This window comes from Vulpes vulpes, chromosome 7, assembly GCF_048418805.1.
Source record: "Vulpes vulpes isolate BD-2025 chromosome 7, VulVul3, whole genome shotgun sequence".
Lineage (NCBI taxonomy): Eukaryota > Metazoa > Chordata > Mammalia > Carnivora > Canidae > Vulpes > Vulpes vulpes.
Window position 1 is genome coordinate 117,632,852 of NC_132786.1, and position 16,409 is coordinate 117,649,260.

Below are 16,409 nucleotides of genomic sequence, written 5' to 3' on the forward strand. Positions count from 1 at the left end.
GTAGTATAGACACATCCATGCAAACATATCACCACTATTAAGGAAAACAATTTAAAGACTGTTCAGCTCAGACGTAATTAGTCCAGGAGGGACACATTATTATCGGTAATGGGTCTTTCTCACAGGGATGTTGGACTCACCAGTGGGGATATTTTCAGGGGTTGAAAATTAGTAACACTTTCAAGTTGAATTAGTTACCATTTTTAAATACTGAATTTTGGAATGGGTGCCAAAATAGATAATGTGATTGGGTCATTAAGACACGGAAGCAGACTTTTATATGATTGCTACCATTACTCATTGACTTACAAATGGCATCGATTAACTGGAGATGTATCTCACCCACTGTTTGCCTCTTGACCTGAAATGCCAAGTTAGTTGAAAATAGGCTTAAATAAAAGTCACTACAGTTCTGCATTACTGATCACTTACCAAAGCTGTTGGAATCTGTTATTCCAAATAGCTAGGTGGAGTCAGGCAATCTCACCTGGCTCCTGCTCTTGACTCAAGTCTCCACCTTTATGCCTCAGTTTTCTGGTCTATGTTGTAGACATTGATCATACCTGATCTCCCTGGCTGCAAGACAATTGCTGAATGTTTCACTGATTGCTGGTGATATCTGAACCTCTAAGCAAAGTTCTCTATAATCATTGTAATTATGCCTCTCTTATAAATTTTTTTGAGTTGGAAACATAATGTTATCAGAATATCTTTTGATAACATTTCCATTATTGCATTTTGGATAATGATTTTAGTACCAACAAAGGGCCTTTATTGCTAGATTCAACTCCTATTGTACATTAAACTTTGTCTCAGATCCAATCAACTTTGGTATAAAGTAAAATGAGGTCAAACACAGTGCTCACTAAATCATGGCTTGAGCTGTCCTTATATGAGCAAAACTGAATAGTTGCATATATCATTGACACATTCCAGTGATTTATTTTTCCTTATTTATATTTATATTGATATTCTCTTTACAGAAGTACTGTAGCAATAAAGAATTCTGTTCCATTAGATTCCTAATCTTATTTTTCAAGTACCAAACCAAACAAAACAGAACAAAAACAAAAAACAAATGGAAACAATGAAAAACAAAGACAATAACTTTTCTGGTTCTTCATAATGTTATTAATCATTTCTCTTAGATGTTATATAGTTAGAACCCAAAATTTCTGCTATGCTCCAAAATAAAATGTGATATTAATATTAAAATTCCGAACCAATCAACTAAGTAGGTATAAAAATCTCTAAACATTACTGGCTTGTAAGAATAAATGGATAATTATGATAAGCTACCAAATAATGCTTTTGTAGATAGTATTATTTGTCAGTTTATCAGCTTTAATCTCCCTATCATTCGTGCATGTCCAGTTCCAAAATATAGTAGCTACAAAACTCAGAAAGTAAAACCACAATAAGGCTAGTCTTCCTAGTTTGTGCTTGCCTCCCAGGTCAAAAGAAATTGTTAATTGCCAAAAATGTAAAATTTATTCCAAGAAAAGTAACAGGCTACACGGGTAAATTTTGGCAAATGCAACTTTATATTGAAATTCACACATCTGTATCTTAAAGAATGAGACTCACAGACTCTAATGTATTTCTAAAATACCAGAAATCATATTATAAGCTTTCACAAGTTAAAACTGAAATAATTTAAACGACCAATACACTGAATGTGCAGAAAGTATAAACAAGACTGTGCCTTCGGTAGAATAAATGCTTCACAAATTGTGCAGGATGTCATACTAAGGCTGTGGTCTCCCTTTGACAGCTGATTTAAAATATAAACATATCAACTGCCTGCTTCTTAGAACACACTAGAATGGGTAGCACACCTCAGATGAAAATCTCATTATCCCGGTGATGTGCACCTTAATTTTCAAATCATGTGAGGAAAAAGGAAAAAGAATATTAAATGATCGTCCATGCACTTCCAGATGCATGACCATGACCAGTTACTAATTCGATTTCCCTTGACTATTTGCTCCAATGCTAAATAAGATGAAAGATACTAGATAACCCTTTAAGGCAACATGTGTTTATTCTGCATTATTAGAACTGCTCAATTATGACCAGTTGGTACCATTAATGTTGCCTCCCAGACCAATATCTAGCATTTGTAAAATATAAATGAATTGGAAAAACTTTATACCAAATCAACAAAAACCACATAATACAGTTCAATGCTAGCAATTTCACTAGTAGGTAAGGAAAGTGGTATTTAGAAATAGTAATGTATTAATACAAAAAAAAAAAGAGAGAGTAAACCCTAATTGGAACCAATATACTGCTTTGGAATGCTCCCCAAAACTTACAAGGCGAATTTTTAAAAGTGTGATAATCCAATAATTCATGGCACGTCTTTAGTGGATTACAGTACTTTAAGTCCCCAAATATTTTAGTCTTTGCAAAACAATAATAGTATGAAATGTTTTAAAGTCTTCAAACTTCTAAAATTAGTTTTTATCAACACATTTACCTCATGTCAACTTAATTTATTAAGATGTCCAATGCTAATTGTTTTTTTGATGGTTTTTTTTTTTCATAAGTAGTGATATACACAGCATTTAGCACTGATACTTAGCACCTGCTACTTTCATTATCTAGTTTTCAACCACATAAAGAAACTTAGGGCAGTGGTTCAAGTCCTTTCTTAATTACAAACCTTCGCCGGCAGTCAGCAGGATCACTCTGAGATTTAAAATAGGATTATAGGTGAACTATTGCAAAGACTGCAGAATGTTGCCCAAATCCTTATAACCGCTGATCCCATTCTTGATTTTCTTCTCAAGATATGGCTACAGGCCACGATTGCTTAGCAGAGAAGGTTAGTGTTTCACAAGGCTAAAGATTTCCAGATGCTCCTTCATATAACACAGTAAGGTTCCCTTGGTAACCTGGATTTTCTGCAGTAAAGGAGGGTTGTGCTGAAACAGCGCCTCAGCTCCCTGTTGGAGAAAATGCAGACAAAAGGATTGATTCCTGCTTGGGCAAAACTCATCCAGACAGCGGCTGTTAGAAATCCCCCTGGTACTACAGGCCCTCTTGCAAAAACTCTCCAATAACAGGCCACCAGGTATGGGCCCCACAAGGTTAGGAAGAGAAAAGTCATTATATAGAACATTCTGCTGATTCTTTTCTCCATTTTGAACTCATCTAGGACCAAGAGCCTTCTTCTGCCCGTGGTGTTTGCATTTTGCCTGATGCCCAGCAAGGTGGGTGGTGTGGGACCCCTTCCAAATCCTGCGAGCCAATTGGCGGCTGCCTGGCCACTGGCTCCAGGGCCATGAAAAGTCCAGTTCTGGCTGACTGCTGCTACAAACTGGACTGGCTTCATTTTCCTTCGGTCGTGGACAAAAAATATCAGCTTGAGGTAGACAAGCTGTGTGGCTAGGAGGATGAGAGCAAGGAGCAGCATAAATCCTAAGGAATCATTAGCCCTGAAGGAGCGGTGTTGGAAGGTACATTGATCTTCCTCCCTAATGAATGAGTAAGTGCCCACATCTAAAACTGGGGGGAATGCCATGGCCACAGACAGAGTCCACACCATGCAGATGACAGCCAGACACGTCCAAAAGGTCAGCCTCTTTGTATAGAAGCGGTGATGGGCGATAGCTAAGTATCTGGTGACGCTGATGCAGAAGAGCATGAAAGCAGTGTGGAAACAGGACAAAACCCCCAGAAAGGCAATCACTTTGCAAGTCAGAGTCCCATAAGTCCAGGTAGAGCCATTTTTGACAGAGTTGAATACAAATGGGAAACAAATTGCAGATCTGAGGATATCTGAACAGCAAAGATCCAACAGGAAGTAGTAAGGTGCTCTATGCAAGGTCTTATCTTTCACTAGCAAAATGGAGATCAGAAGGTTGCCCACCACGCTGACTCCTATTATGAAACCCAAGGAAGTCAGTTTCAGAAAGGCTGTTAGAGGAGAAAGATTTTGCAAAATGTTGTCAGCTGCATGGCTATAGTTCGCCATAGATGGATGGAGGATAAAGATACAGCCTCAGTCAAGTCTCATGATCTAGATATAAGAACAAGGAAAAGATAGATCCATACATTTTACTGAAAATGTAATCCACAAAGAGAATTGATGCGATCTGCAGTCATGCTTCCTCTTTTCTTCCATTTGATTTGCCATCAGAATATCTGGAAAAAAAATGAGCTATCAGTTCTTGAGTTAACAAGTAATGATGTCAGGCAGTGCTAACATAAAGCTGTTCATTTGTGGGGAAGCAAATAAAGTTCTAATTTTCAATAACATTATTTGCTTTAGTTAAGTCTTTTTTGTGTGAGATTTCAGAAAATTGGCTGGTTTAGTTTTCTGAACTAGATGAATTGAAAAAGGATCCCTATTCTGGAGAACATAAATTTGTTTGGGTACCTTTAGGACAGAAGGAATAAAATGTTCCACACTCATAAAATATGCCAGGTCCAGGAATTAATCACTAATGTTACAATGGAATCTACAAGATTGCTAATAGGAGACAGAGATGACTACCCACATTTATTGGAGTTCTGTTAGTATTTGTCAGTGTTTTACAGGCAGCTTTGCTGCTGCTGCTGCTGCTATGGATCCAAAGAGCCCTTGCAAAATATGTCTTTTAACTCAAGTGCCACTATTCATGCTGCATATCATAAGAGGAGTATTTGTTGATTCATCTTAAAGCATAATTTCAACATTAGACTTTGCAATGAATAGGAACTTATCCAGGATTTGATGTGATTTAATCTTTTGTCTTGCCCTCCCCACCCTCCCCCGCCCGCGCTCCCCCCCCCCAATTCTTTGGTAAATCTTTTCTCTTTTAAACCCACATGATTATTAAAAAAATGGTTAATGTAAATATTGGCCAGGGAAACACACCCAGAGGAATAATGAATGCACTTCCATTTGTAAACCTTGGCTGCCTGGATTCAAATGAATCCAACATGAACCTGTATTTCTTGGGCAATTAAGCCTTTCCTATTTACACTGATCATCTTTGTTGCAAATCGCAAGTGGCTTCGTTTTAAAACAAAATGCACACTGTCTCTTGGGTGCCCGAGAGCCACACCAGGAAAATCGGCTTCCTCTGTTATTCCCAGGAAGCATGTTTCCTCTGCCACTTCTCACTAGCCCGGAATATGCTGATGGAGGAAGCCCATGCAAAACTGCGTTCGATGATTTTAATTTCCCCACCGGTACATCCCCGGGTAAATACCGATCACATCATGCAACATTACGAAACCTGAAATCCGCCACCCCTGGATTTATAATGTGGGGCGGAGGAGGGGGAGGGGGAGAGAGCCATGCATTACATACGCGAAGATGGGGAGAGAGAGATTGCTTCTGTGCTGCAAGGGGGAACAGTTCCCGGCGATTCGCAGCAGCCTGCTATGCCTCAGTCTTGCAACGCTTTGCAGAAATGGAGCTCTCAAGAAGCCCTAGCGAAGATGCATTGTCTGAATGCACTTCCATTATGCAGTTTTATTGTGCAAAAAAAAAAAAAAAAAAAAAAAAAAGCCACCAAAAAAAAAAAAAAAAAAAAAAAAACACACACACAACCAAAAAAAAAAAAAAAAAAAAAAACCTCAGGGAGGGCTCGGTGCCGGGGAAGGAACCTGCAGTTTCATCAACCCTGTGCGCCCCCTCCCCCCCCCCCCAAACTTAACCGAGAGTATATCCTCCTACCTGTTGGTGCTGGATATCCCGACAGACTAGAGCTGCTTCTTTCTATAAATTGCTGATTTTTTTTTTTGCCTTAGTGCCTTGACTGAGCATCCAGGCAGGGCTCGGCGGCGCCTGCGCGCTGGAGCCTCCTTGAGCTCCCGCCGCGTCCTCCCCTGTCGCAGCGGCACCGTCTCCCCCAGTAACGCAGGGGCCGCGGCGGCGGCGGCGGCGGCGGCGGCGGCGGCGGCGGCGGCGGCGGCGGCGGCGGGACCCGCTTCAGCCTCGGCGGGGCCGGCGGGAGCCTCGGCGCGTGTCCGGAGCTGACTGCGTTGATTGCACGTCCCGTCCTGTCCAACCGGCACAATTAGGCTTTTGTCCCCTTGCGGCTGCTTCTGAACTTTTGCCTCCGCACGTTAGAAGCGGGGGCTTGCAGCGGCAGGCTCAGGACCTCAGGCCCCTCCTCGCTCCCTTAGGGCCGCGCCCGGAGGGGCCCGGGGGTCGGGGGCGCTCGCCCCCCCTCTTCGCCCTCCCCGAGCATCTCCTTCCGTCCTCGTCTAGGGTGGTCCGGCGCCTTGGAAGCTTGTTCTAGATTTCCTCTTGAGCGATTTCCCCAGCTGACCTTTGCATTTGCAGGTTAGCTGGGAGGGGGGGGGGGGAGGATATATATTTTTTAAAAAATAAATAAATAAATAAAAAAGAAAAAAAGAAATAAAAGACAGAGAAAGAAAGAAATTAAATATATAGTTTTAAAAAGCGCAGTCAAGAAAAAAAAAAATCTTTGTCAATGGGGAAGGAGGGAGAAAGCAGGTTAGGGCAGCCCTGTCTTTGTTAGGCAGCTTCGATTCGCAAATGCACGCAGCCGTGTGTCAAGTGGGGAGAAGCTAAGTTCAGGGGACAACTGCAAAAGGACTCACATCCATTTTACCCTAACGAATATGACTATAGGATCAGGCTGACAGCAGTTTCAAATGACTATTCCTCGCGTTCCACCCCACCGAGCAACAGCCTTTTCTTTTTCCCTTTTTGCAAGTACAGCTGACCAGCACATTGGAAATGTCAAGGCAGGGGTGTGTGTGTGTGTGTGTGTGTGTGTGTGTGTGAGTTTCCTTTCCCTCCCCCTTTGTTTTTACGGAAGAAAAAAAAAATACTAGGAATATAACGAATTCATAAAACTTACACCCATCCAAAAGGTCCGATGATATCACAAGACACCCCAGAGCCTGACAACTGGGTGCTTAGGGATGCCTCTGGAATCATGCATTTCCTTATTTTACCATTTCCGAAGAGTTTTGTTTGTGGGGATGGCAAAAAGATTTTCAACAACTCCCCACGTCCAAAAAACAAAAACAAACAAAAAAACAAAAAAACAAAAAAACGAGCAGACGTGCTTTCTTTAATTCCCAGTGTAAAACGTCTGCTTCTCCTCTTGCATGCTTATGGCTTTATAATAATCTGTTAATGAAACAGAAAAAATAAAGATCTTCTCTACAGTAATAATTTGATCTCCAGACAGCAGTAAAATACCTCATTGCTGGGTGGTGAGATTGTGACATTCGGGGGAACTCAAGCCAATCAGCATACAGATAATATGGGTTAATTTACATATTGTATTTCTATTGGACACACAGAGGTAAAGCTTTCTCCGTTTAAAGCTTAAAAATGAATACTTCACTGTCATGGTGTCACAGTCATTACACAAAGCCCTATGTTGGTAACACTGAAATGATGTTCCGTTTTCCTGATTTGTTTTGGGATGTCCTAAACCAATTTAAAGAAATAAATAATCATTTGTTTAAAAAAAAAAAAAAAAGAATACATATAAAGCACCTAACTTTTACATTCCCTTAACCCAGAAAAATCCATCCTACAGCAATACTGGAAGTAACTTGAGGGCATTTCCATTCAAGTGAAACATTCCACTTTTTTGCAAAACAAATATATTCGGAAGACCTCAAAACTGTAGGATGGCTTGCAAATTCTAAGTGAAATGTCAAGTTCGTTTTTTTTGTGCAACTACAAATCAATTCAGTTTGTTCTATTTTCCTTCCCAATTAGGGTCTCAATGTACTTTGCAAAGAGTTATTATTTCCTGAAATTTTACAGTTAAAAAAATCTATAGAAAAAGAGATTTAAATAAGTTTACTGAAGATTCATGATTGGCCAGATCTTAGGTTGTATGGATTATGGAAATGCTATTTAAAAGTAAATTAAAAGGGTGACTGCACTGCCAGGCCATGAGGCAATAATTTACTCTTCCAAAAGGTATAGGGCCAAGATCCAAGGGTTTAACTATCCTCATACTTTAAGATGCGGGCATTGATTCCTTAAAAATAAGAGAGGGAATGTGTGTGTCTGCAATATTCTTTCGTATCTACATCCTTGGGTTATTGTATTGGAGCTGTTACTTCCTTTGCTACTGAGTGCAGTTACATTCACTAGTTCTTCAGTTTTTCCAGCTGTTAGATGAGAATGTCATTTTCTTGCCTCACAAGGGGGCTCAAGAAATTAATGAGATATTTTCCGTTCAGTTCATTAACTCCCCTGGAGAAAACATTGAAGTCTGCATCTTCAGTCAACAGGAATTTTAAAAATATATTTAATAGCTGCCAAAGATTTCCTATCTTCTGTAAGTTCTCAAATGTAAAGGTATTGCTTCAGATGGGTCAGATTTTAACCTTATGTAATCTTAACTAATTTCTTTTTGATTCCTATATCATCAAATCTAGAAAAATTAGTTGTAAGGTTAAGACTAAGGGACAAAGCAAACAACAGCAAAATACTATATTCCCTCGGTTTGAAGGAGCCCAAAGGTTTTCAAGTTCTTGGCATATTACATTAACTCTTGATCAGGGGATTAGGAAGACTGATGTAATTTGCTTAATTTGGTTCTTATAATAAATATATACAATTTTATTTAAAGCAGCAATTATCTTCTTTTCAAAATTAATCAGACAGACACATCAGATTTTTGCCAAGTGATGCACATCTCATGATGGGCAAATGCAGTATTTTTGTTCTATGCATTGTTTATGTAAAAATGTGTGTGTCAGGAAGTAAACAATCCTTGGCAAATGCAGAGAAAGAAAGGCTAGGATGAAAAACATTCTAAGAAAAGATTTTTTAATCATTCATTTAAAGTGCTGTCTCTCCCACTTCAAGCTTTTCTTTAAAACTTTAAAAAACATATATCTTGGATGCTCTTAATTCTTAACAAAATCTCAAATTATGTGTGAAAAAGAGACTTTTCATAAATGTTCTGAAAATTATTTTGATAAGAAAGCTCCCATCTCCCAGGGACTAACATGGAAAACTTTTCTTTTTCTTTTTTATTTATTTAAAGATTTTATTTATTCATTCATTCATGAGAGACACAGAGAGAGAGGCAGAGACACAGGCAGAGGGAGAAGCAGGCTCTATGCAGTGAGCCGGGTGTGGGACTGGATCCCGGGTCTCCAGGATCAGGCCCTGAGCAGAAGGCAGATGCTCAACTGCTGAGCCACCCAGGTGTCCCGTGGAAACATTTACTAAGAACTTATTTTTAAAAATTCAGTAACATGGAACAAGCGACCAATAGAAAGGGATATTATACATTTTTTTTCATTTTTAAAAGAAGATTTATTTACTTATTTTTTAATTTTTACTTATTTATGATAGTCACAGAGAGAGAGAGAGAGGCAGAGACACAAGCAGAGGGAGAAGCAGGCTCCATGCACCGGGAGCCTGATGTGGGACTCGATACCGGGTCTCCAGGATCGCACCCTGGGCCAAAGGCAGGCGCCAAACCACTGCGCCACCCAGGGATCCCAAAGAAGATCTACTTATTCATGAGAGACATAGAGAGAGAAGCAGAGACACAGGCAGAGGGAGATGCAGGCTCCTTGCAGGGAGCCCGACGTGGGATTCGATCCTGGGTCTCCAGGATCAGCCCTGGGCCCAAGGCAGATGCTCAACCGCTGAGCCACCCAGGTGTCCCTATTTTCGATTTTTAAAAATATTTCATTTATTTATTTGAAAGAGAGAGAGAGAGAAAGAGAAAGAGAGAGAATGGGGGGGGGCGGGGAGGAGCAGAGGGAGAAGGAGATACAGACTCACCGCTGTGTAGAGAGTGATGCTGGGCTCCAGCCCAGGACCCCAGGATCATGACCTGAGCTGAAGGCAGACGCTTACCCCATTCAGCCACTCAGGCGCCTCTATGCATTTATTTTTGATAATGGTACTCACCTCCTAGTTTGTGGCAAAAAGTCATCTTTTTCACAATGACATCTAAGTAATTGAGAGTTTCTAGGGCTTTCTGCTCCACCTGCTTGAGGAGCAACACAGGGAAAGAATACTCTCGACCCCAAAACTGCCACTGGGTTCAAAAAATTGTGCCTTGAGAGTTAGGAACCACCATAATTGTGACCACCTCAAATAGTGAGATTTTTTCAGAATTTTAATGAGTTTTTTAAAAGATTAAGAATATGGTATATTCCTTTCCAAAATGCTAAAAGGTTCATTCGTTAGATTTTTCTCTCTGTCACAAATCAGGCTTCAAAGTGTTAATATAATTCATTTTTAATTTTAAGGCTAACATCTCTAAGATCTCCTCTCTCAATTTAAGATCCAGGCTTTTAAAAATTTAGTGATTTACTGTCTCTGACCTTTATGTTGACAATTTCCCTCTCTCTGAAAACTTGTTCCTTTATTGAATTCATTTAACAAATATTTGTTGAGGTTCTACTCTGTAGGAGTCATTGTGCTGGATCTTGCAAGAAATGAAAAATCAAGAGATAGGACCAGTGTGCCAGCAGTTGCATCAATGTAGGGAAAGCCTAAAATGGGTAGAAGTGGAGGGGATGGGATGAACAGAAACAAAGGGGTGGATCTGATTGTTAAGAGGAACTACAAACTGTATGTTTTTAATCAAGTGATTAAAAAAAGGGAAGCCAAGGAGATTGAAGAGTTAGAATTGACTCTAAGGTTTGGAGTTTGGATAACTGGGAAGCATAAGACATCATTAACTGGGACAGCAGAAGTTATAAAGAGAGGGTTGGTTTGATAAGTAAGCTTCTGAGTTAATTTTAGACATATTGAATGTGAAATGCTGGTGGAACATTCCAGTATTGATGTATATGCTGCTGGAAGTGAAGAGCCCAAGTTTAGGAAGTACCCATAGATGACTGTAGAGCTAAGATGAGTGTTGAGTGACATTGCCAAGGGAGAGATTGTTGGGGGAGAAGGAGATTGAGGTTAAGTAAATTAAAAAAAAAATACCCATTCTGCTCCCTCTGGGCAAACTGAAAAAGGGAATGCCTGTATTTAAGAGATAGAAAGGAACATGGGAGAACCAGAAATAGAACACACTGAAAAGAAAGAGGACCACCAGTGTCACAGACTGTAAGGAAGGAAAGGATTTCAAGGAGGCAGTGGTCAAGTGTAGGTTGTATCTAGGAAGTTAAAAGGAAGAGAAGTGAGAAGCTATCATTGGATCTGGTGTTGAGGAAATTAGCAACCTTTGACAGAACAGTTTCAGAAGATCAAGTCAGACAAGGATTAATAAGTGAGGGGCACAGGCATAGAGGTTTATGAAGTCAGGCTAAGAAACTATTTTGCTATTAATGACAGCACGGTCCAGATGATAAAGGTTTTAGTGGATTCCCTTGATGTTCTAAGAACAAAGTGGTAATTATTTAAGGAAATATAGCATGCCTTCTTCTTCTGGAAGTCTTTAAGCCTCTTCTTCTATTGCACATTATTTAAATGTGATCCTGCGAATGAGGACAGCAAATGTAAGTTTCCCTACTAATAATGTCTAGTAAAACTTTAGAGCTTTTTTCAAAAGCATTTGTCTGTTAAAATATTTGTCTGTTAAAATTATCTCATTCCTCTTTGTCTTTTTTTTTTTTTTTTTTTTTAAATGGAGTCAGTCTCGACCATGAAAAAAAAAGCAGTGACCCATGGCTTGAGAGTGGGTGGCGTATGTGTGTGTGTGTGTGTGTGTGTGTGTGTGTGTGCGCACACGTGCGTGATTGCATGGGTATATGCATTGGGAAGAAGTGGGAAGGGAAAGTAAGTGTTGGTAAAATAATGAAGGAACAGGAAGTTTAATTTAATAATCAGGTTAATGGAGAGTCCTACATATTATACGTGGATTGTAAATTTTTACGAAATAAAAATGCAATATAATTTTTAAAACTCAGGACATATAAGGCATTTTTTTCTTTGATTATTCAGAGGTTACATCAATCTTACAGTGCATTAAGGCCATTATTATAAACACCAGTTATATGATCATATAAGCAGATTATGGTTATTTAAGATTTGGTGGTGTTTAGCTTTTTGACAAATGAGAGAATGTTAACTTAAATTCTAATTTAAGAGCTTCCTCTATTAATTGTCTGGTCCTGCATTCTGATTTTCTGATTTTTTTCATTTGTCTTAATTTTGAAAAACTTTATAATTTTCTCTGTATGGAATAAGACCTCTCTAAAACAAAGACATAACAAAATTCCCATAGCTCATAAATAAGGTTATATAACTTATTGGACATTTGATAAAAAATATGAGTGTGTTATTATCTGCCTGATTTTACATAAAAAAGGATTTTGAGTAAGTCCTGGAGCAATGTTATTTCATTCAACTAACAAACTCTTAGTCTCAACTGGAATATGAACTGTATGGGAATACAAGTATGGTCCTATTTTGCCCTGTTCTTCCCTGGTGCCCAAACAGAACCTGGCACACAAAGGACCGCCACCCATTCTTGTTGAATGTGTGATTATGAACCTGCTACATCAAGAGTACTATGCCAGGCACTGTGAGGAGAACATAAAAGCAAAAGAAGTAAAAAACAATGACACAGGCTCCAATTGAATTATGTTTTTCTTAATTTAATAAGGTTGGGATAATTATTTGTACTATGGGCAGAAAGTTTTCTTGGCCAAGGATTTACTCTGGATTTGGGGGAATTTTGTGTACTTCTTAGCTTTACTATGTTAGAATTTACATGATTCTTTGTTTGCCTTACTATTTAGTAATTTCAAACCATTTTCTAGTAACTGAATGTCTCTCATGTAGATTCTAAACCAAGAGCAGATTTTTTTTTATGCTTTGAACCCCTAACCTGGTACTCAAATATGTAATGAGACATCTGCAGCTTTTATTTGGCTTAGGACTTATGATAATGAATTTTTAATAGCCTAAGGGGTGGTATATTCCAAAAACAAAATCAAAACTGATTTATCAATACAGAAGTAAAATGCTCAGTAATATAACATTTGAAATGATGAATACCCTCTACTCTAGTTTTGCCTATGGATTATTCAAATTGTCTATAGGAGAAACAGGAAAGGAGTTGAAATAGAAATTGGCCATTAGCTATTTGGAAAAAGACTTCACAAGGATGATGTTACTCTTCAGCAAAAATCAGGATTATCTTTCTTGTTTTTTCTTTGTCTTCTTCTCAGAAGATACTTCTGTCCCTTCTTTACGAGGCATAAATAAGAGCTAAATATAAGAGGTTCTTATGTAAAATAGTGCTGATTCATCTTACTAATTGAATACAATTAAAAAGATACCAGCCAAATCACTCTTTAAGTCCTTTTAGTTTGAACAAAGGCCAGAACTGATGATAGAGTTCATAATCTCTGGAACAAGGGGAGCAAAGAACAATGCTTCCAGCAACTTGAAACAGGGTGGTAGCTCATTCTCAGAAGGCAGTGATGTCTACAGCTGGGTTTATACAAGTTCACCACTTAGAAGAATTTGGTCAACATTGCCTTTCTCCTTTATCTGATCTAGAATTATGGCGTTATGTATTGGCATTTGGTATGTGAATTATAGCAGTTGTTTTCTGGCTTGGCTATTGTTAAGGATCATTAATCATTTCCATGGGGTATAAGGAATACTGTTGTATGCATGCATTGTGGCAAATGTGAGTCTTGTTTATAAAGATTCCAAATACAGAGTGTCTTACATCTACAAACTCTATAATTTATACTTCTAGCTGTTACCCATCATCTCTTGGAATGTCATGGTGCTGCATGGAGATGGGCAGGTGAACAAGCTTAAGAGGTAGATATGGAAGCGGCCCAATGCAGAGCTCCAATATTTGAAATATATTTTGGCTATGGGTTTCATATCACTTAGTTCTAATTAAAACTGTAGAATAGAGGTGTGATTCTAGCATTTTCAGAACTCGTTGCTAGTTGTTTGGGCAAGCAGCTGTCTAGGTAAGCTGGAGGGATATATACCAGTGAAAAGCCTCCAACTAAATAATTTGTCTTCCTGTGATAATTCTTAATACTGAAATTTCTGTCAGTATTAGTGTAGTGTCTCTTCTCGTCACTATGGGGTTGTGGTGTGCAGGTCTAGGACTATTGTCATTTTGCTCTGCTTTTATTAAACCCTGGGCTCCTTTTAAGCTCCGGGTTTTTTACTAGCAGATTTCTTCCAAGGGAATCATGAGGTTCTTGCATTTCTTGCATAGTAAATCTGATCAGTAAATTAAAAACAACTCTATCATAAAAAATTTAAAATTCTCTAGCAATTAGGTATTTACTCATTCGGGTATGTCTTATACGTAGGTCCAAGAGTATTTACTGCTTAGCATTATATAAAACTCTTTCACATACATTGGTTCTTCTGCATCTAGAAATTTTTAAGTTTCTTGAGCTAGAGATGAAAACTCAATCGGTCTGTAGACTCCCAGCCCAGGAAATGTTTCCACTGCACCATGCAGCCTTTCCAAAATTCAGCCTCTGTTAAGCCAAGTCAGCACATGTTTAATCTGCTCCCCACTTACAACCTAAACAGTTCTAAAATTTAACTTTAAAAGGCTCTTATCAAAAATACACGCAAAATTTGAACTTTTAACTTGGGGGGATGGCTTCAACATTTTCACTTTTCAGAAAAGATCAGTTAAGGATCTTTTTTTTTTTTTTCATTCATGCACTGTTAATTCTCATAAATTCTAATGGGAATTAAGCACAGAAATCCCTGGCACTCAGTTGAAAGACTAGGAATCATGTGGAGACAGCACTTTTGTATATAGCCTACTTGTAATCCCCTCTATAAATGGCTTGTTTTTGTGCCATCTGGCATTGAATAGGTGAGATTCTTGCTGGGGTTTCATAATGAGTCTTATTACTACAGAAGATCATGCATACACTGAAATTTAGTAAAGAGATGGACTGAATTTTTGATCCTACTCGCAAAATAAGTTCAAAAGTGTGTTTTAGTAAAAAGTCAAAAGAGCTCAGAATCGATGCATACCAACATAACCATCTAACTTGTATATATGCATGTGTTCCATATTTAACTTGCTCTCTCAATAATTTTGATACTGCATAGCCTCATGGAAGCAAGATTTCTGTCTATGTTGATTATGTCCCTGATACCTGGAATAATGCCTGGCACATAATAGTCACTTAGTAACTATTAGTGAAATACATGAATAAATGTTCATTGAAAAAAAATTATCCTAAGAATTAAGTATTTTTTTCTTTTACATCTGTTATTCCAAAATAACATATAAATCTCCAAATATGCATGGTATTTTGAAAAGAAATTAAAGAACAGTCCTTTCCTTATCCTCAGGAGTTATATCATATATTGTAGCTGAAATCTTTTCTTACAATATGTTTAAATACTTCTAAAGTACAATATGTTCTGGAAAGCCTCAAGTCAACATAAAAACTATGCAGTATCAAAATTATTGAGAGAACAAGTTAAATATCCCAGTATATGTATATAAACATGACTTTGAAAATAAGGTTGGTATCAATCCTACACTCTTCTGATGTTTTACTAAAAGGTCATTCTCAGCATGGTATGTAATAGGATACAAAAATTATGTACAGGAGACCAACTTACTGATAATTTAGGATGACAGAATATGAATGCTGAACTCATATTTCCCCTGGAGGACTGAAACTTTGTAATGACCATCAGGGTTGCATAAATTTAATGACTTTTAGAGCTGACCAGTTACTAGCATTTACTTAGTTTTTATGATTTATAAATTCATTTTATTTTATTTTTTTAAGATTATTTATTTATTTATTCGTGACAGACACACATACAGAGAGAGGCAGGGACACAGGCAGAGAGAAAGGCTCCCTGCAAGGAGCCTGATGCCGGGACTCTATCCCAGGACCCCAGGATCACACCCTGAGCTAAAGGCAGATGCTCAACTGCTGAGCCACCCAGGTGTCTCTTTAAATTCATTTTAAATCCCTTTAAATTCATTTTAAACACATTATTAGACTGTATTCTAACTTTATCCTATGAAGTATCTATCCATCTTTTAGTGTACTAAAATAAAAAAAAAAGTTTTGAAAGATGACTAATTAGTAGTTATACGGGTTATAATGTGACAGTTGCTCTTTGCATTTATTAACTTATTTGGTTTTCACAAAACCTCATAAGGTCGGTTGCATGATTCATTTTACTGATGAAAAAACTTGAGGCACAGAGAGAGCTAATTAACTTGCCCAAGTTCAATGGAAAAGTTGGGATTTGTGCTTAAGTGACTTACCTCAAGGAGGGTAAAACCAGAAACTTGATTTCATATTTTCTTGCCACCAGGTCTTATGCACTCTCAGTATACCACAGTGCCTTTAGAGTCTAAACCAGTCTTTTCATATATATTTAACGTGAGCCACATACGTAATTTAAAATTTTCTAGTAGCCAAAATATTAAAGTAAAAAGAAACAAGTAAAACTAATTTTAATACTGTATTTTATTTAAACTAATATATCCAACTAATACATAATG

General features: G+C 38.1%; 1 protein-coding gene across 2 annotated transcripts; it reads right to left on the minus strand.

Annotated features, from left to right (window-relative positions):
* Positions 1 to 1,521: 1,521 nt before the first annotated feature.
* On the minus strand, positions 1,522 to 5,972 carry GPR85 (G protein-coupled receptor 85). Of its 2 annotated transcripts, XM_026012158.2 has the most exons (3): positions 5,675 to 5,949; positions 5,306 to 5,427; positions 1,522 to 4,152 (listed from the first exon to the last, which is right to left on the minus strand). In XM_026012158.2, exon 3 carries the CDS (start codon positions 3,980 to 3,982, stop codon positions 2,870 to 2,872), a length of 1,113 nt encoding a protein of 370 aa, XP_025867943.1. In that variant the 5' UTR covers positions 3,983 to 4,152; positions 5,306 to 5,427; positions 5,675 to 5,949; the 3' UTR covers positions 1,522 to 2,869. The 2 variants fall into 2 exon arrangements, with proteins under 2 accessions (XP_025867943.1, XP_025867944.1); XM_026012159.2 differs by lacking the exon at positions 5,306 to 5,427 and having other exon boundaries at positions 5,675 to 5,972.
* Between the last annotated feature and the right edge of the window lie 10,437 nt (positions 5,973 to 16,409).